Genomic DNA, 20,226 nt, shown 5'->3' with positions numbered 1-20,226 from the left:
ATGTCATGTCTATCCGCCTACTTGTTTACAGTGTCTAAGCCTTTTTTTTTTTAAATGATGGGAATGTAAAATGCTGCAGACCAGTGACATAGTCAAACCCTGCAATCTGCCACTGTGGTCAGTGTCCTTGAGCAAGAAAAGGAAAAAGAGGAGACGGGAAAATTTAAGTCAGCCGTGAGAATGTACATTTAGAGAGGGTGTGAGATGCTACACACCAAAAGTTACAACATATATAGCTTTCTTCTTGCCCATTATTGCATTACTGTCTAACTACAGACTGTGGGAAGACAGAGTCTATACACATTTCTTGTATGCTTGGGATTATTGCCCAAAATCACACTTTGTGTAAGGCATTCGGGCAGTATACTGTATAATTGTCACAGTCTGCCAGTTGTATATGACCTTGTAAACGTCTCTCAGCCCTATACTTTACAGCTTGATATGTGTTTCACACTTTTTATTACTTGCAGGTATAATTGGCTACGCCCCATACATGAACAGACTTGTTTCACAGTGGAACCTCCATGACAACGATGATGACCAGCTTTTCTACACCAAAATCTACGTGGATCCTTTACAGCGAGTGAGTATCTTGTGTCAACGCTAACGCTTCATATGACAATATCACCCTATAAAAAATATCTTGGATGGCTTACATAACAATCTGTCTTTATGTCTTTCAGCAAACTCTTAATATGACTTTGGACCACAAGTGTCAGATTTTCCAGAACCTTAATGGCGCTGTTGGTAAGAAATCACACAAACTTATCATTCAATTGCTGCCAAACTGTTGTTAAACTCAGTTATTCAACTTTTTTGCTGCAATTTGAAATTTGAATGACAGAATGAAAACTTGGGCATTTAATAACTTTTGCTGCACCAGCTACAACTAGCGTGCTGTTTTGCTCCCACACTCTGAACGACTGCACATTTTTAGAGAACTTGTAGGCCTGGCAATCTACCCAGCTATAAACCTTCACAACTCCGGCCCATATGGCAAGTCAATTTTCATAACCTGGACTTAAATGTCTCTTGTTCCACTTTTTGGCAGATGAGGTGCTCCTCAAGTTTGGAACGGACCGCGTAAGAGTTAGAAACACAGTGTACGACTCCCTGCCAGTGGTCGTCCATGGCAACGGAAACACCAAAGTGAGTAAGGCCCTCGAGCAACATAGTGCACTTATAGCACAGCATAGTTCTAATTTCATCAGCTTCACCTAGTACACAAGCTTTTGGTTGAATTATTGAACTGTTCTTTTCCATTTGTAGATGACTTTATTGGCTCATGTCTTTTAGAGTTTTATCCAACCAACATTAATCGCCAATGTCATTTTGGAGCATACATTCCCACACATAATATACATATGGTTCATATGATACTTGCCAGTAACCCTGGCCATAAAAGCCAGCTCATTATTCAGTGGAGCGACGTCTAGCCAAAATTAGGTAATAATGCCCGTCAATGTGTCCCCTATTTTCTTTTTCGCCATCACTTTCTGTAAACTAAAGTGACGGGCTCAGCAAACTGAAAGGCAGGATGTCCGTATAATGATACCATCAGCATTCTGTGGAGATTTTTTTCTGGCCTTTTCCTTCCTTCATCTCCTCACAAGACACTCTCCACCATCAGCTGCCTGTCTCAGGCCGGCCTTGGTAATAAACCAAACCCACCAAACTGTTGAGTCATTCATCCCAGAGGCCTCAACATCTGGAGGAGAAGCTCAAAATGGCAGATTACAGAATCCCTGTCCAGCACTGGTTCCTACTGTTGAAGCTGCCTAGCTACATTTCTGACTATTAGTTGATTGTTTTCCACTTATGCCGAGTTCAATCTGGTTACAAATGCATGATCACAGTGTTACTGTCTCTGATAGGTAAGATTTGTAAACAGCAGTGCACTTTGAACTTTTTGTGGGGACTTAACACATATTGTGCTTACTATATGCTGAAATCCATTAATAAAACTGAAAAAAAAGGCAGGGTTTAAGGGTTTATGTGCCACACCCAAGCCGTTCTGTGGACAGCTTCAAAACTAACTAATTGACATTCACCAGATCTAAAGTTTGTAGTTTGTCTTCTTTAGCAAGTTTTGGTTAAACTATTGGGGTGTTTTTCATTTGTTATCTGTCTTATGGTAGCTTTTCCAACTTTTTGGACACAGATGTGGTAATATTAATGGTCGAAATTATGTGAAATAGCAAATTTCTTATTTCAAAATGGAAAACACTGAGAAAAGGGATATTTACAACAGGCTGAAGTCTCAATTTCACTACAAGAGGCATTTGAAGCCCCGCGGTCTTAAATCTAACAAGTCATTCTGCCTGTTCAACCTACTTGGTTATTTGACAATGTCGTGTTCAACATTCAAACTGACAGCCCAACTTTTTTGGAATCGGGGTACTAAAAATAGGAGGATTGAATATCCACAGTAATATTCCAAGATTCTCCAAACAAAACATGATGATAAAAGGGAGTGCAGCAGAGCTTTTGCTTATGCTGATATTAATCTTGTGTAACCTGGCATTCACCTGCTCCAAATTCTTTCCTTTACAGATGTACTTGAACTACTTAGCCAACTATGTCCCCAATACATGGAACTATGAAAATGGCTGTAGCAACTGTGATGATGATATGTTGGACCTGACCCAGCTAAAAGTAAGTGCTTTAAATTAAGTTAAATGAAGTGCTTTTCCTCGTATTTGCTGTACTCTTTAGTGCATTTTTTAGGGTATAGTAGTGGAAAGGTTGCATTAAGCCACCTCCCCGTGGACACAGGAAAGGATGAAACATCGCCTGGCCTTCTAACATCAACAATCCATCTATCAGTGACTGTCTAGACAGTAGCAGTGGAGCCAAACTTGTCCTTTTTTTCAACAGATATGCAAGACTGTTGGTGCAGCACACACTCCCTTTCCAACAATAATAGGTTATGTGCCCGTTGGTCCTTTTGGACCCTTTTAAAAGAGCATAAGTGCCAGAGAAACTACTCGGGGAAGAGGAAGCACAGCACTGCTGTGGTGCAGGATATGGCTTCTGGGGTTTTCAGAAGGGCTCATTTAAAGGGGTGTCACTGTCGACCAGCCTGCCTTTTAGTGGGCTTCTCAGTATGGGTTTCATCCACAATAGTAAGTTATAGTGGTTGCGCTGAAAATTTGTCGCAGAGTTCAGCCAAGGCTGGCAATGTATAGACGGCAGGAATGGCAGGCACTAGAAAATGTCTCTTGCTGTGTGGCTGCATATGTCAATAAAGTTATGAAACTTAATTTCTCTCTTTATGGGCCCCTGAAGTGAACCCTTAAGTATACACAAGATCCTAGTATATTCTATTATCCCTATTTTATTGGTTTCTGCTAATTATTTTGGTACAAAAAGACCAACAAGATTTGTCTCTTTAATGAAATAGCATCGAGGTCTTCACACAAACAGCACAATATCTACCACAAAATGCAACACTGAGTAATGAATCCCTTAATGTTTACTGTAATTCTGTAGGCTCTGTGAATAAATGTGCTTAAATAGTTTAACTGGAGCTGATTCAACACAAATCCAGCTACATGAAAGGCATCTCTGTGAAAGTTGCTCTCAATGACCTTCCATAATGAATGCAGAAAAGTGCTGCTTCTCAATAATAGGCGAGTTAGTGAAGACATTTTATTCCGCTGCTTGGGACAGAGACGTCGCTAAGATCAGGTCATGTGGAAACACTGGTCTTTTTTGTGGGGTAAACCCAGGACACTGACTGCACAGCTTTGGTTTGGGAATAAGCTCAATATTTGCAAAGATACTGTAAGAGTTTCACTACTACCCTATACTGAGTAGCTATGTCCCTTCACTACCTAGTTTAGTCTCTTGGGCTCAAAGAAAGTTGCTTCTCTCTTCTTTAATAGATGTTTTAGTTATACTTTTTTCTGCCCTTTTTGCCCTTTTCTTTTGCTGGCTGTCCACTATATGTCCAAAACAATTTAAGCTCACATTGGCAAGACGCTCGAGTTCCCCCTTCTTGTGCCTGCAACACAGTCATTGCGGAACTTGCAAATTAGACAGTACTGCTCGGATCTCCTTTCATCCTTGGCCCAGACCTTTGCTGTGAACTGGTCAAGAGGATGAGGACTCCAGACTGAGCTGTGTGGGCTGGAGCGGAGTGTCATGGGAAAATGTGTCCTCCTCTCTTCTGTGTCTCTTGCTATATTTCTCTTTATATCTTCTTTGCCCCAACTGTCTCTGTCACTATTTTGTACACAGGCTGTCTTCTGAAAAGAGTTACACGTGGCAATCTGGGTTAGAAGTTAGAATTCCTGCAAATAAGTACATACCTAGTGGGAGTTAGTTAGGTCATTCACTCCAACTGTCCTGGTCTTTAGACCCAAAATATTTCCAATCATTTTTCTTTGCACAGATCATTTATGTAATCAGTCGATCATATCTGTTAATTAAGAGCAAGTGACAGTTAAGCAAAGCCAATGCTTGAATGGACACCATCTGTTGTAACTTCACTGTTTGCTTATATCTGACGTGATTTATGTTAAACAGTGTTCCTTCACTAAAACCATTTGACAGAACAGAACTAATGTGTCTTCTCTCTAATCTAAACAGGAGTATCCGAATGTGTTGGTTGGAGTTTTCATTGAGCAGCCAACTCCATTTCTTCCTGAGTTCTTCCAGCGACTTCTGACCCTGGACTATCCCAAAGATAAACTCAAAGTTTTTGTCCATAATAATGTGAGTGTACGCAGCTGCAGCAGCTCCCCCGGGTTCTCTCCTGGGTTTCTACCATGCACGGTTCCTTATACGTGGCTCCTAATCAATTAATATTGGCTCCCTGCTCAGGAGGTTTACCACGAGAAGCACATCCAGAAGTTCTGGGAAGAAAACAGGAACGTTTTCAACAGTTTCAAAGTTGTGGGGCCAGAAGAAAATCTGAGCCAAGGAGAGGCCAGGAACATGGGCATGTAGGTCACTTAATCTATCATCTCTCAGAGGCTGTGGTATGAAGGAAAAAAATGATGGTACCATATGATGATGCTTTAATCACAACCTAAAGGAACACTTGCATGTTAAATGACTTTTTCAAACTTCCAGATGGTGCTTGCATGATTTCGGTTTAATAAAACATTACTATTATGTTGCAGGGCAATGTTAATGCATTGTTTCCCAGGTGGTTATGATGGGTCCTTTTTGCCTCCAGCTGTTCATTTCAAGCTCAATGTTTTATGCACATATATCATGTGGTTGGCTATGGCATACAGAAATTGTGTATGTGATAGACTACATGGCAAATACAAAAAGTGAGTAATTGCATTCTGATACATTTGGTGTAGCATCGACCAAGGAAGGACCTATTAATTTTTTGGAGTGAATGCAGTATGGGGTGGATCCACAAGTCATGTTTCACTTTCATTAACATTGTGAGATAAGGCATGTTCTTAGTGGAGGTTTGTGTTCTAATTGCCCTTCAGATCTGATTTTGCTCTAAAATTAATGAGGCATGCATTTTTTTAGTGCAACATTTTGTGCATGCACAAAAAAACTTGCCATGTGAGAATGGCAGAAGATACACACAGAATGTGTTTTTGGCATGGAAATGTAGGATGCAGACAGTTGAGCTCAAAATGATATAAGTCACCCTTTCAACACTGGTGTTAAATAATAGTCTATTGTCATGGTGTTAAATAATAGTCTGTTGTCATGGTGATAATTCAATCTGTGAGGCCGCATCACAGAGATCCTATCAAAAACACAGTGTGCCTAAAAGCATTGGTCAGGGCAGCCCTATAATGAAGAAGTCTAAGGTTTATTAGCAGTCTCTAATCTTCCTCAAATCACATTATCCACTGGAGGCTTAAAGATAGTCAGGAAGTCTGACTCTGCAATTGAAAATGACATCTTATACTTAAGAGCTGATAAATCTCAACTTGTGACCATGATTACTTTCAACTATTTCATTGACTGTAATCAGCCCCTGAATAATCACTACTTTCTCTCCCATGTCTGTGTTTTCTTTTATTTCATTAGGGATCTTTGCCGAAAGGATTCCACATGCGACTACTACTACAGCATTGACTCAGATGTGATGCTCACCAACAGACAGACACTGAAGCTCCTCATTGAGCAGAACAGGTAATCATATGGTAGCTGGAATAGAAATCATGCTGGAAGCCATTCAACAGGCCTTACTGGTAGTTGTTGTGATCGTTGAACCATTAAAAGTGGCAAAACCACAGGAACATTACAGCGGAGTGAATGAAAGTTTAAAAATAAGCCCCTCAGGCTTCCTGTTTTCGCCTGGCCTCATGGAAACAGTGAAGAAGTCTTCTGCACTAACCCCGAAATGCCACTTTGCATTATACAAAAAACAAACACACACTCCCTTTTTCCTTCTGCAGTTTGAGATTTTCAGGAAATCTTCCCATAAACTAGATGTTACTGTGGCATTGTGACCTGTGAGAGGCATGCAATGTAAAACCCCTTCAGGGATATTTAAAGAGTGCATGGGAATTCTCTGCTGGCACTGAAGTTATGGGAGAAAAATGCCAATCTATCTTAACTAAAAGAAACTTTTGCATTAGAATGCTGTTATGCATGCAAATCAACCAACACTGTGATTTATGGGTCAATTATTGTAAGTCTGCCCAGTTTATTTCATAGAAGAAAATCCCTTTCATTGTGGTTTGGGTTTGTACAACTAAAAGAACAGCAGTGGAAAAAATCATGTGTTACCGTATGCCATGCAAATTCAAAGAAATAGACCAGATTCATGGTTTGAAAGAGCAGCCTGCTGAAGCAAGCCGTCATCCTTATTTGAATCCATTCGAGCATGATTTACGGCTCTGGTTTGCATTATGTACTTCTACGATCTGTTAGTGACTTGGCAGTGATCATATCTTTCCACAGAGGGGTAGATCTCCACGATGCAGCTCCACTACGAGACCCAGTACATTAGGTGGTTGGCTGTCTGCGAGATGTCAGTGATTTTTATCTGCTCTGACAGAATTACCATCTCTCCACTCTGCCTTCTGCTTCCCTACAGAAAAATAATTGGTCCCCTTGTCACTCGTCACGGCAAGCTGTGGTCCAACTTCTGGGGAGCCTTGAGTCTGGATGGTTATTACGCTCGCTCTGAAGATTATATCGACATTGTGCAGAGAAAACGTGTGTAAGTCACAAGTGCAATAAGGGTACACACACAACAATTGCTTTGTATTTTTATTGTTCACATACCAGACCTCGCAGCGTGTCCATGACTACAATAAATCTTGTGCTGTTGTGCTGCAACATCCATGTTTACCATAGGCAACAAGACATTAGAAAGTGTCATTCTGAGCTACATGCAAGTCATTAAAGCCACAATCAACCTGAGCATTGATTTATTACTGAGCTTCAAAGCCTGAGGCATGACAGAAGCTGTAGTCAAATTCACAGACTCTTTTTATCTGTTTAAAAATAAGTTTGGAATGGCGGCCAGATGGCGCAAAGGAGTAAACATTCACCGACCACAGGAGAAACCCAGATTTAATCACCCACGGACCGTGGGGAGGAAGACAGTAGGGAATCAGGTCCTTGCTGTGCGCTAGCAACTCCTACTGGTTGGTCACAGTGCGTGGGAAGAGAGGGAGACAGCATAAACTGTCATGACAAAGACAGTAGTGCAAGTGGAATTGGCCCTAACAAACTGGGGGGTGAATTTCAGGGCGAAAAATGTTTAAAAATTGTCTGCTATGGAATAGTAACCAACTAGACAAAAGATTCTGACAGTAACATTTTTCCCCATTTGACATGCTGCCTTATTTTACCATGTAATACAGCAACACATTCTCCTACAACACACCTGCAGTCACGGATGGCTTGAGAATTACAATGAAGAAAGATCTCCTCCCGCACTCACAAGAATGCACATTTTCATGGTTACTGCAAATTGAGCACTTTGTTTCTTTATGTCTTGTTGTTTCTAGGGGTGTGTGGAACATTCCTTTCATGGCACATACATACCTTGTCAAGGGCACTGCCTTGAGGAATGAACTGAAAGAGAGGAACTACTTTGTGCTGGAGAAACTAGACCCTGATATGGCTTTTTGTAGAAACGCCAGAGAAATGGTAAGAATGCTCAGCCTCCGTCTTTGCGGATTCTAGTAAGATTCAGCGTTATTAGTTTAGAATGTTAACCCAACAAGTCAACAGCTCAGCGGATAACCAAAGACTGGCAAGTATAAATGGTTTGAATGTGTTTGTGTGTCATCAAGGCATGATCCGTCTTTGTTAATGATTGCTATATGGTGCATTTCAGGCTCTCTGCCCCACTTGTTTCCCATTATCCTCTACTCCCCCCCACCCTTGTCATATGACCACAGACAGTGCACATAGTTGCAATGCCTAGCTGGCTAGCTGACAAAAGTTTGTCTTGTCTGTTATGCGTTTTCCTTTACCGCTTGTAAACGGTTTATCCAGCTGTGTTTGATATCACTGACATGTCAGCTGCACTAAACAACTACCATGCCTGATCCAAACTTGGTGTACTTTTTGGATTGCTTTGCCTTGCTCTCCCAGCATGCATTCCTCCCATGTTAACCCACAAAAACATCAGCTTCAGAGGGAATCTTGCTCCTTTTTCATGCAGGTGCATTTCATCTCCTCCTGAGTTGCTATGTATGTGACGATATATATACATATATATATTATTCTGAAACAACAATTCATGTTATTCTGTTAACATGATGCTTCTCCTTTATTTTAGACCAGTCACAGAGAAAAAGACTCCCCTTCTCCGGAATCATTCCATATGCTCAGGCCCCCAAAGGTTTCCATTTGTTTTGATTATTCTGCTTTCTGAAACATCCATTTCCAATGAGTTAGCACTCAGAAGCTTTACTGAGCTTTTGGCCCATTCCATAGACAGACACGTGAAAAAGACCCATTAAGACGGAGGATTTCTTGGCCCTGTCGAGTTCAATTTTGTAAATGTTTTGGTATTTTAAAAAGTAAAACCATAAAATGTAATGTTTCTCAATTGGAACTCATATGAGCGTGATATATTATTTCAGATTGGGCAGCTATATATTTACAGAATAAATACAATTCAGTATTGAGTTGCTGTCTATGTTGCTGCCTATATCCTTGAAAAATAAGGATGTCTGGCAGCTCTTTGGAAATTGATGTTGATGTTTTGCTCGAGTTAAGGTCCAAAATCAGATATTTGTCTAAGCTGAGGAGAGAAAGACCTATTTTATGTCCTGTTCTTACAATGCCTTCCAAAAGGAGATCAAGGAGGAGAAAGAAGGTTGGAGAGTCAGTTCACATGCAAGTCCCCTGTCCTGATGCTTTACCCCGAACAGCCAAACCCTTCCAGAGAACATATGTAACCAGCTGCTCCCTCTAAACACACTGACTGATCTCAGACTAGGCTCCAACAATATTTCCTTCCACTCATGTAAATCATCTGGACTAAATCACAGCTTTCACAGTATGACTTTGATACATTAGTAATTTGGAACCTTGTACCAGGATATTGCAAAACCATTTCTAATCCATCTCTTTTGTTTTTCAAAGCCTAGTCTGATAGTGAGTCCAAATCCACCCCTACACAGCGCCCTCCCCATGCTTCACTGTAGAGGGAATATCATTCCTGGATTTGCTTTGTCCCCAGCTGCCCAGCACACCCTCTGTCCCTGTTCCCCCATTCCTCTCACCTCACCTCACTGCCCCACCCTGTCCTATTCCCAACCAACCAACATCCTGCAGCCCTCCCAGACACAACCCATAAATAATCTTAGATTATTTATCTCTCTCTTTTGGTTCTAAATTGAACCTATTTGATTTCAGTGTGTTAAAACACACTTGAATCGCACTTTGTTTTCGTTTTTGGGCAAACGAAGCTTTGAAGTAGTTTGCCACAAGTAACAGTTTGTCAGTTTTTATGCGAGTGCTAACCAATGATACGTGTTTACGTCATAAGCAGTTGCAGTAATTATAGCCCACAGTGCGTTTATGTACTGTAATGCATGTGTGATGGTTATGTAGATATGGATCTGTTAGAAATCCTGCCTGTGGGACTTGAAAGAGTTCTTCAACTTTTGTGAAACTGACTGAACTTTTTCCTGTTTGCTGCAGGGAGTCTTCATGTACATAACAAACCGTCACGAATTCGGGAGGCTCATTTCCACAGCCAATTATAACATTTCTCATTATAACAATGACTTGTGGCAGATATTTGAAAACCCTGTGGTAAGTCATTATGATCTCTCGTTATTCTTCATACACAAAGAAAGCCATTTTTTCTGAATAGCTGAGATAAACAGCAGCCACCTGTAAAGGTTATTAACCATAATGGAAGGATTACAGATGTGAGACGATTTTGAAGTAATGACTTCAGCGTGATAAGACTCCTGACTGATAAGGCTTTGTGATTTACTACTGTATTTAGCACGCTGAGACCTGCCCTGTGGGAGATGGGATTAACTCTCTGAGGAATGTAGGTCAGCAAACAGTCCAAAAAATGGCAATAATCCAAGATTTCTTTGTCCTTGCAGGACTGGAGAGAGAAGTACATCCACCAAAACTACACTCAAATTTTTACTGAGAACTACTTGGAGGAGGTTTGTATTTATTATGTGTGTATCTGCATGTGTTCAAGACACAGACAGTGAAAGAGAGTGACATAATGTCGGAGAGAAAATCTCAACATCTGTTTTTAACATTTCTTGGTATTACATTACAGTCTAGGTGAAGGTGTGACTCAAGAATATTCTCAGTGGCCTTTTTGGTTTATGTGTGTGTATTGCAGCCTTGTCCAGATGTGTTCTGGTTCCCAGTCTTCTCAGTGAAGGCCTGTGATGAACTAGTTGAGGAGATGGAGCACTATGGTTCATGGTCTGGAGGCAAACATCAGGTCAGTACTGTAAGCTCAGGTTCACTGAACACAGAGCTGTCATCAACATGCTGCAGACGCACAGGAATTTTTCATGTTCACGCCTCTTTGCAAGGTGAAGAATGTGTGAAGAATAACATTACGGCTGGAAATTTTCATTGGACTTTACATTTTGATTGATTAATTAGTTTGTATGATATTTTATTAAATAGCGATAATGTGTTTGAAATTGCAGCCGTTGTTTTAAAGGCATTGGTAGCGTTGTGACACAGAACTACTTGTTTAAGTTTAGGCAACAAAACCACTTGTTTAAGGTTAGTATAAAAAAAGGAGGTTAGGCTTAATAAACTACTACTAAATTATACAGAACCACTGGATGCAATTAAGTCAGTGACCCTAAACACCAATCTCCTGGGACAAAGAGTTAGGTTTGTGCCTTCCCATCCACTCTTAAAGTGTTCACGGTCTGGATGCTACATAAATGGACACAACTTTTTGGGAAATGTACGAAATTCAGAGGATTATTATTCTATTTTATTAGGAATAACTACAAACTGTGAGACTTGATCCTGTTGATCATTAAACTAACTCAAATGAGATTAAACTGTAAAGGTGACGTATACAAGTTAAATGTTTTTTTGTTTTAGCCCCCAAAGAGGCATGAGTTTAGTTTCCACAGTGATCTTGCATATTTAAATGTGTTTTGTGTTAAAATAAGTTTTGGATAAAACGAAACCTAGTATTTATGCTAGCAAGGTTTGATACCGTAAGCTAGTTTTGCACAAATGAATACTCTTGTATTTCTCTGTGTTTTATAATAATTATTGGAACTTTCAGTTTGCAAACTATAGCTTTATCCAACTTAATTCTCAGCTCATTTCCTTATTCTTCCTTATGCTCGGCCAAGTTTCAGTTCAGTGAGTACTGGTACACAGTCTTAGATGAAAAATACACACATGATCAAACATTCCATGTGATTGACCAAATTCTTAACGACCATTAACTGATCAGCGATTAATTATTCCCCTCCCTACTAGCAATGTTTAATAACAAATTTCAGGCTTCATCTTTCTTGTTGAAATGGGCCCCTCTTTTCTCGGAATCAAAAGTTTGTGGCTGCTCATCTGTAACACGTACACATGATTTCCAGCAATGGTTGCACACAGTCAGCACAGTTGGAAACACCAGGGCTCATTTTCTAACCTTCAGAAGAAGCCATTTGCTGTTATTTATTCAGAATGCATTAAAATACTTTAACAACGCTTAAATTGCCTGAGTCAGATAATTATCTTAGAAGATGAAGCCTTCAATGTCTCGTGGTTAAGTGTTTGTTGTAAATAATCCCACCCAGACACCAATAGAACAAAGTGGAAGAAAGGAACTAATCCCTCGTGTTGCCTTGTAAACTTTATTGTTAGAGCCATGTCTTTGTTGTCTTTGATGGCTGGCTGAGCTGTTACTTTCATGCTACCTTTCACACCCTTTTGGGGGCCAAATGTTCGAGTAGTAAGAAGACTTGTCCTCTTCAGCCACTTTTTAATATTGAGGGACATATATTTGTGAGGACGCACACAGACACATGACTGGTGTTCAGGGTACTTGTGCACACATGCTTGATTTTATTACCATTTTCTCCAGGTCCATTATTTAGATATAACCAAATAAATGGTTATGATGTTATGTTTTATGTTTATGGTGTCTATTTCATGTGGCCTTTTTTATGTAGTTTGAAATTGGTAATTAATGTGTCTAAAAGTTTGCCTGGAAGACTAAATGTGTAAAGATACTTTGACTTACTCTGTTTGGGAAACGTCTGAGTTGGATGGGTCATTAAGCCTCATGGAGACAGAAAGACATGCACACACACGCACACAGACACGTCGGCCTCATCATCACTCTGCAATCGCACACAGAGGATGGTGGGTCATTTGTTCCATCGTTAATCACACTGCAGTGTGCTTTATTTTTTTTATTTTTTTTCTCTCAGGACCAGCGGATCGCCGGCGGCTATGAGACCGTGCCGACAGACGACATTCATATGAAGCAAATCGGCTATGACAAAGAATGGCTTCACTTCATCCGAGAGTTCATATCACCCATCACGTTAAAAGTTTTCTCTGGCTACTTCACCAAGGTTCGTGTGGAAGAAAGATAAACAGTGAACACCACCTCTGTTTGCCCAAAAGCTTAAACTGGAGAAAAATGTCTTTTCATGGAACCCGTTTTCACATGTACATGACATTCTTTTTATGACTGAAAGCAACGGAAAACCTAAGATACACTGACTGTCAGCTAACTTGATGAACGTATGTGCTTCTTCACAGGGTTACGCCCTAATGAACTTTGTGGTAAAATACACGCCTGAGAGACAAGCGTACTTGAGGCCCCATCATGACTCCTCCACCTTCACCATCAACATCGCTCTCAATAACAAAGACACAGACTTTCAGGTAAAGAGTTGTGTTAAGGAAGATTAATCATGCTGGAATGCATTAAACGTCCATCAACACTGATTTAATGGAAGCTTCCCCACTTACATGATCTTTGTAGTAATCGGTAACGCTTTATAATAAGGTCCTTAATAACCATTAATTAACAAGTAATAAGGCATTGTTCTCGCTTTAGATCCGGTAGTTGCAAAAAGCATAGTTAACTTATAGTTAACTTATAATAGATTGAGCAATAAAACATATTTAAATTTCAATAAGCAAACAAAATAAGATTAATAAAGGCATGGCAACGACATAATGGGTGGGTCATGGGTGTTTGTAATGCCATTATTAACACTTATATAAGCTTATAAACACACAATAATGTTAATAAGCATCTTGTAAGGACGTACAAGGGCCTTATTACTTGTTAATTAATGGTTATTACAAGGACCTTAATATAAAGCATTACCTAATAATCTTGTCAACCCTTCCTTTTCTTGCATTAGGGTGGGGGTTGTCGTTTCCATAGGTACAACTGCTCCATAGATTCGCCAAGGAAAGGCTGGAGCTTCATGCATCCAGGGCGACTGACTCACCTCCACGAAGGCCTGCCCACCACCAACGGCACCCGCTACATTGCAGTGTCCTTCATTGACCCTTGAACCATCTAATTATGCTGTAAATTACTCTTTTGACCTTGCTTTGCTTTTTTCCCCCTCCAGTCAAGTTTGTTTTGTTTTGTCATGTGATGTTTTGTGCCCCCATATGTTTTGCTGATGCAATTCGATTTCAAAGCAAAAGCTTTAAAAGGATAAATAATTGCATTAAAGGAATCTCTGTTAAACAGAGTGGAGAAGAAATGGACAAAAGTTCACTCTTAAGATACACAAATACAGAAAAATATGTTAGCAGGGTACACAATTGGGCCACACTCCCATCCTACCTGGAATTATTAGTACTGTAACTTGTCATGATTTCCACACTACTGATTTTACGTTGTCATGGTAACCTTCATTAAAACACACTGGTAGTTTTGCTGGCAGTTAGCCGTTAATTGCTAGCATGCAGATGGCTGTTGTGTATTTATGTGTGTTTCAGGTTAAATGTCACTGAGCACATTTATACTATAAAAACTCATCATTGCTTCAAAAGTTACTTATGGTGCTCATCAACATTTCATATTAGCAAATTTTAGATTGAAGGCAATATTTGGTTTAGTGCAGGTTAAAAGTGATTTTCTACCCTGAAATTAAAGTTCAATAAAATAAAGTTTGATACGTGCCCAGTGAAGAAAAAAATCTATTTTTGGTATTTTGCACACCAGGAAAACAAGACAGCAGAATTCAATATGAATTCTGTTTAAATGAAGTTCAATATTCTGTTTTAATTGAAAGGTTTTTCTTTCATGTTTTTTGAAAATTGGTTACATTCATATGCTTTCCTGAAGACAATTCTGCAATATTCTTTCTGAGAGTGTATGAATGGATTTTGAAACTGAGCAAGTTGTTTAACTTATTGTCAAAATTTAATAAAAGTCTTTATAAGAAATGAAAGTGTTTCACTGATTCTGATTGCATCATTAAAATACAAATGATTTTGCATTTAGAGCAGCATACATTGCATTGACTTTATACTCGACAATTCAGTCTTCTTTGTGAGATTCTTCTGGAAGAAGCTAAGCAACGTCTGGAAAAGATCACTCGCCACCGCAGACAGCCTTCCATTGTGTTATCACTGTATCAGTTCATCTTACAGTCTGTAAAGTTGTTCTCCAAGGAGCACGTCACATGTAGAAATAATCAGGCCTGGACTGGACTGGAGCACTGCTCTGTTGCAGGGACTAGCACTGGAGTGTTTGGGGCGTGGTGTGATGATGTACATCAGTGCAAATGTAGTTCAGTTTACCTTAGGGGCTCAGTGTAAACATGTACATGTAACCTTATGAAAGTACTCAGATGGGGGTTTGAAGACTGATGACAGAACAGAGGGGGGAGTATGGAAGGTGGAGTGTACAGAAAACTTGTCATCCTTTAAAAAGGAGCAACAGTGCTCTTTTATTTATGTCTCACTAACAATTCAATCAGCCAGTTGGATTGAGCAACTGGGACAAACTTCAGAATACTGAAGACAGATAAACTGCAGGCCTAGAGTAGTTACACGCCTTAAAAATGTGCAGTACGTTGAAAAAAAAATACAATCTCAACCTAAGATCAGTACTTCACTTTTGAAACATTATCTAAGATCTCACCTTCCCATCAAATCCCATTACTTTTTAGCACCCACAGCCTCGGGAGACTTGTCTCCCCCTCCCTGAGGCCCATGTTTTCACCCCGCAAGGTTGACTCCCTGACTAGGCACACGTTCCTGTTCCCTGTGAAGCCTCGATGAAGGCTGAATGTCTGAGTAGCTGCTATGAGGCTGAGAGGAGAAGGGGGGTGATTTAGGTCAGCATGGGGGAAAGGCTCTCTCCTGCTGAAAGAGCCCTTTGTGGCCATCATTTCCCCTGGTCTGCACTGTGTTCAGACCCTCTGAAAGGTGACATTGATCCCAGCCAGGCTTGCAGGAAAACCAGCATACCTACTAAACTAGCAGGTTCTCACAAGAATGGCTTTATCAAAACAGCAAAAAAAAAAAAAAATGGAGGAAAATGTTTCATGCATGGTTTATTTCTAAAGTTAAACAGAGAACAAAGCAGGCCAGATACTTGAAAGGCAAATTCATATTGTTTTAGACCCTTTTGTGTCTTTGATTAATAGGAAGATTCAACTTTTAAGTGCATGTTTTTACAGTCAGAGCTGAACACACCAGGAGGCCCGAAACTCCCTGTTTATATAGCCATGCTTGGGGTCACTGGTTCTGGAGATGGGAAACGTGATCCTACACCAAAGTAAGTGCAAGTGTGCCACTAACTGCAGGGTGCCCAGTCACATATAGTGATTTAGAAATTACTGTGGCATACACCCGGCTCCTGACTAAACAAAGGCTTTAAATTAAGTGTTTGCAATGCTGTAGGAAAGCAAGTGCCTGAGGCCAGTCGATGTGTGGTAATATCTGGTGCCCGTGGTTTAGATGTAGTCGCGCTATGTGGCACTCATGAGCATTTTCCAGCACATTTTGTCTGCAATCGATGCAGTATTTACCTCACCGGGGTCAAAACATTCATCAATGAGTACCAGCCTTGTGACCTGGAATGTGCCACAACTATCAGACTGCATCAACAGTCTTTAAATTACTGTCCATTCTTCCACCCTTCTCTATTTCCCCAATTATCCCATTCGCTTTTACTTCATTTATTAATGTATTTTTTAAAATTATCTTCTTGTTTATTTTAGTGTCGTTTCCGTCTTCTTGGGTAGTAACTTAGGTAGTGAAAACATAAGGTTATGTCCAAGTTAAACAATATATCACTTTTCACGCTGCCACTGACTTTAGCTCCAGGTCCATTCATTACAATTCAACACACACATAGTTAAAAGCAGGTCACAAATATATAGTTTCAATCTACTATATTCTAATTTCCTTTATTGTATATTAATTTCACTTGAATTGTTCCTAAATTTCCTCCTTTGGTGCAATATTGAGTATTTTTCTTGGTGCTATTGTAGCTCACTGATGAAGTCTATGAAACAGACATATAAGTTGCTGTACACTTCGGTTGCTCAGGCAGCCTTTAAGGTTGAGATGGGAATTGTTGACAGCAAAAATATAGAATAACATCCACCATATCCTTTCGGCATTTATTGTTGTTCTGATGCAAACCTTTTGAAACCGATACTGTGTGTTGAATAAATAACTGTCTCACTTGAAATCAAGTTTAAAGCAAGAGTAAGCCATCTGTGTAGAATACAATCCGACATGTTGATTCAAAAAGCATCATACGAAGCAGGCAAACTATGAGATATATACAATGTACCGCATGGTTAACTCACTGTAAATTTATCAAGTTATGTTTGGAGGAGAGGGCGGAGGGGTGGGGGGCATCCGGGTTCACGCACAGTGCAATTGTGAGTCAGACATCAGTGGAAAAGTACTGGGATAGACCACGAATTCAGTGAGGAAACGTTCAATACAGCTGCGCACAGACTGCATGTGTGTGTTAGTGGGTGGGTTTGGGTGACTTTGTGTCCATTATTTTTACTTGTGTGTGCAGTTCAAAGGATGTCAAATATATTAGGCGCTACATTTCATACAAATGGGACTTGAGGGAACAAAGCATTCTAGGAGCTGTGTGTACGAGTAAGATACATTTCATACAGGAATGCTTAACAGCCTGAAATAAGACCCCCTCTGTGTAATTTGCTACTTGGCAGTAAAAGACCAAGCGTCCCCATTTTTTTAACATTCCTTGAAAAAGAAAGATGAAGTATGAGGCCTGCTGTGTTTTGGTGCTTGTTCATTAAAAGGTGCCTGCTTCAAACCAAGGAAACTGAGGATTTAATAAAGATGCATAAAACAAAAACGTGTTTAGGGCTGAAATTTCCACCATCACAGTTTAAATTAAAGATGAACTGCTGGTTATCCACGATGAGACCCAGTTGCATATCAAGCACTTATTATCAGCTTTGATAAAAATACAAAACAGTTCTTATTTCAGATAGATCACAAGAATCTACATTTAACCGGACTGAAAGATTTTGCTTTTTGATTAAATTTCCATCATCATATGGGGAGTGTAAGTGTTTTGGCATCTGAATGGAAAGGGACCCTTTAGTTCTTTAATTTTAACAACTTAAAACCACAGTCTCTGGCAACAGTAGCAGGTCCAACACATTGTAAAAGTTTTTTTCCTTGCATTTATAGTAAACTTTATTGGCTCTTTAAAAATGCCATGGGAGTGAATGCAAAGTTCACTTTTTGTGCTGGGGATGTCTCATACAGTATTAGTGCTTAATCATAGATATTACCTATGTGATTTAAAAAAAAAAAAAGGTTTCAGACATGTTAGGTGAAATGTGAAGTAGTGAATGTGATCCATATTGTATAATTTAATCAAAATAGCACTTATTATCACAAGCCTGCCATCAAGCCTATCTCCCAGGTAAGTAATCAAGTACGTCCACAGTCCACAATACCAATTATAGCTGATTGCATGCTTTGAGACTATCAGCACACTCCCTTTTACCAGCCAGACTGTTTACCATCTCAGAGTAAACTGGGTGCAAGTGCCATTTAGCCAAATTACACAGCAACGCTCTGTAAAAACAATCAGCAGCCCCACACTCGCAGACAGATATTGATTTATGGAAAAGACAAAAGCAGAAAGGAAGGCGGGTGGAGGATGGGGAGTTGTCAAAAGCCACAGAAGTTCAGTTTATAGTAAGCAGAGAAAAATATAAGTCGCACAAAGTGCCTTTTATGAGCTATTTCGGGGTCTTCTGAATGATCCTTCAGTGTGTTTAGTCTGGTTTTACTCCTTCAATCACTACTTTGAAAGTTGAACTGCAGATGAAAGAATGGGAGAGTGGAGTATTCTGGTGTCGGGGTGTGTGTGTGTGTGTGTGTGTGTGTGGAGGCTACGTGTCTTAGGTCAATAAGGGTGTAGAGGGAAGAGCAACAGGAGGCCGGTGTTCAGACCCCCAGAGCCCCCGTGTGGGCACAGTTTTCCACTGTGAAGCCTTGATGCAATATCATGATCAGAAGAAGTTCTGCTTACGAGAAGTATCGCAGTGAATCAATCTTTTATATGACAAGTGGAAGCTATGGTGTAATAAAGAGCAAATAGTTGTTTATGGGTCCTGAGGAAGCAATAAACTGTAAGTTAAGCCAAAATTCTGACTTGACTGCTTGTTGTATGCGATTGTATCAAATAAAACATGCTATTTGTACTGATTCTCCATCATTGTTGCAACAATGACACGGATTCCTCTTCTCATAGAAACCACAACTAAGACACTCACTCTGACTTATCATATTGTGTCATTTTACCTCATTTTACCTCATTGTACCTAGATTCACAGATAGTGAGCACATTAATAATATAATTTAAAACAATGTTTACATTAAGAAGTATTGCCCCTTTGCCATGTACAGGAGAGTGATTTAATATCAAGTCAAATTTAAGGACTTTTTATGTAGCCCAGTGTCACAAATTAGCCTCAGGAGGCTTTACAATCTGTACAGCATATGCCACACTGTCCTTTTCAAGCCTTGCTTCGGGTAAGATAAACTCCCCCCTCAAGATACCTTTTAACAAATTTTTTTTTTAAGGAAACCAATATGAATGAATCCAATGACTGTCCTGACGTTTCTTTTAGACAGGCAGTGAAATAGCCCGAAGATCAGATGACACGGTTCACTCGCTGAAATGTTTGTTGATGTCTGTTACAGTCTCTGTTATGTTAACATTCATGAGTGATAGTTTGTGATTTTTGGCACAGTGCTGGAGATTGTCATGTCCATGGTGTACCATGAGAAACTGGTGTTTGAGGACAATGCGTTTAAGTGGTGCTATGGATTTCCTCATATGATTCATATTCTTTCTAAAATCCTTTCTCCTATTACAGACACTAAAAGTATCAGAAATTAACAGCACAAAATGTGTAGGACCAAAATATAATAATAAATAGTAAATATTACGTTTAAGTGTAAGTCAGAAGAAAAACTGCTTCCGTGTGTAAATAACAGATGCAGCTTTAATAACAATTAGAAAAAAACAACTACTGGAGGCAGTTACAGGGGTTACAGAGAGCTTGATGTTTGAATGTGATGTATTTTAGGCACCATTAGATGTTAATTCACTGGTTAATTTCAAACAAAGAACAGGTCTCAGTCTTAACTTCAGTTCTAGCACAGAACCCAAACACTGGTCTCAAGTCTGTGTTGTCTGTTTGACACATGTTACCACACCGACCTCCGACCTCCGACTGAGGCACACGCCACATCAGCAGGCCAGCAGGGTGTGTTTCATACCAACGTATCCGTGGTTTGCAAAAAAAC

The 20,226-nt window shown here is 39.8% G+C and overlaps 1 protein-coding gene and 1 long non-coding RNA gene across 4 annotated transcripts in view; one reads left to right on the top strand and one right to left on the bottom strand.

Annotated features, from left to right (window-relative positions):
* plod2 (procollagen-lysine, 2-oxoglutarate 5-dioxygenase 2) overlaps positions 1 to 14,404 on the top strand; it is a 32,294-nt gene extending 17,890 nt beyond the window's left edge. Inside the window, exons 5-20 of one of the 2 annotated variants that reach the window (XM_059326530.1) lie at positions 471 to 583; positions 684 to 747; positions 1,052 to 1,149; positions 2,554 to 2,655; positions 4,594 to 4,719; positions 4,828 to 4,949; positions 6,013 to 6,117; positions 7,028 to 7,153; positions 7,950 to 8,091; positions 8,729 to 8,791; positions 10,102 to 10,215; positions 10,521 to 10,586; positions 10,775 to 10,879; positions 12,846 to 12,992; positions 13,183 to 13,308; positions 13,797 to 14,404. In XM_059326530.1, the coding sequence (XP_059182513.1) occupies positions 471 to 583; positions 684 to 747; positions 1,052 to 1,149; positions 2,554 to 2,655; positions 4,594 to 4,719; positions 4,828 to 4,949; positions 6,013 to 6,117; positions 7,028 to 7,153; positions 7,950 to 8,091; positions 8,729 to 8,791; positions 10,102 to 10,215; positions 10,521 to 10,586; positions 10,775 to 10,879; positions 12,846 to 12,992; positions 13,183 to 13,308; positions 13,797 to 13,952 (1,775 nt within the window). In that variant the 3' untranslated portion in view covers positions 13,953 to 14,404. The remainder of the gene's footprint in view (positions 1 to 470; positions 584 to 683; positions 748 to 1,051; positions 1,150 to 2,553; positions 2,656 to 4,593; positions 4,720 to 4,827; positions 4,950 to 6,012; positions 6,118 to 7,027; positions 7,154 to 7,949; positions 8,092 to 8,728; positions 8,792 to 10,101; positions 10,216 to 10,520; positions 10,587 to 10,774; positions 10,880 to 12,845; positions 12,993 to 13,182; positions 13,309 to 13,796) is intronic. The other variant, XM_059326531.1, reaches the window with a different exon arrangement.
* The window catches only part of LOC131961690 (uncharacterized), a 252,713-nt gene that overhangs the window by 86,215 nt on the left and 146,272 nt on the right, over positions 1 to 20,226 (bottom strand). The gene's annotated exons all lie outside the window — the stretch shown is intronic.

Source organism: Centropristis striata, chromosome 23 (genome assembly GCF_030273125.1).
Source record: "Centropristis striata isolate RG_2023a ecotype Rhode Island chromosome 23, C.striata_1.0, whole genome shotgun sequence".
In the NCBI taxonomy this organism is placed as follows: domain Eukaryota; kingdom Metazoa; phylum Chordata; class Actinopteri; order Perciformes; family Serranidae; genus Centropristis; species Centropristis striata.
Note: the sequence above shows the minus strand (reverse complement) of the source record. Positions and strands in the feature narration are given on the sequence as shown.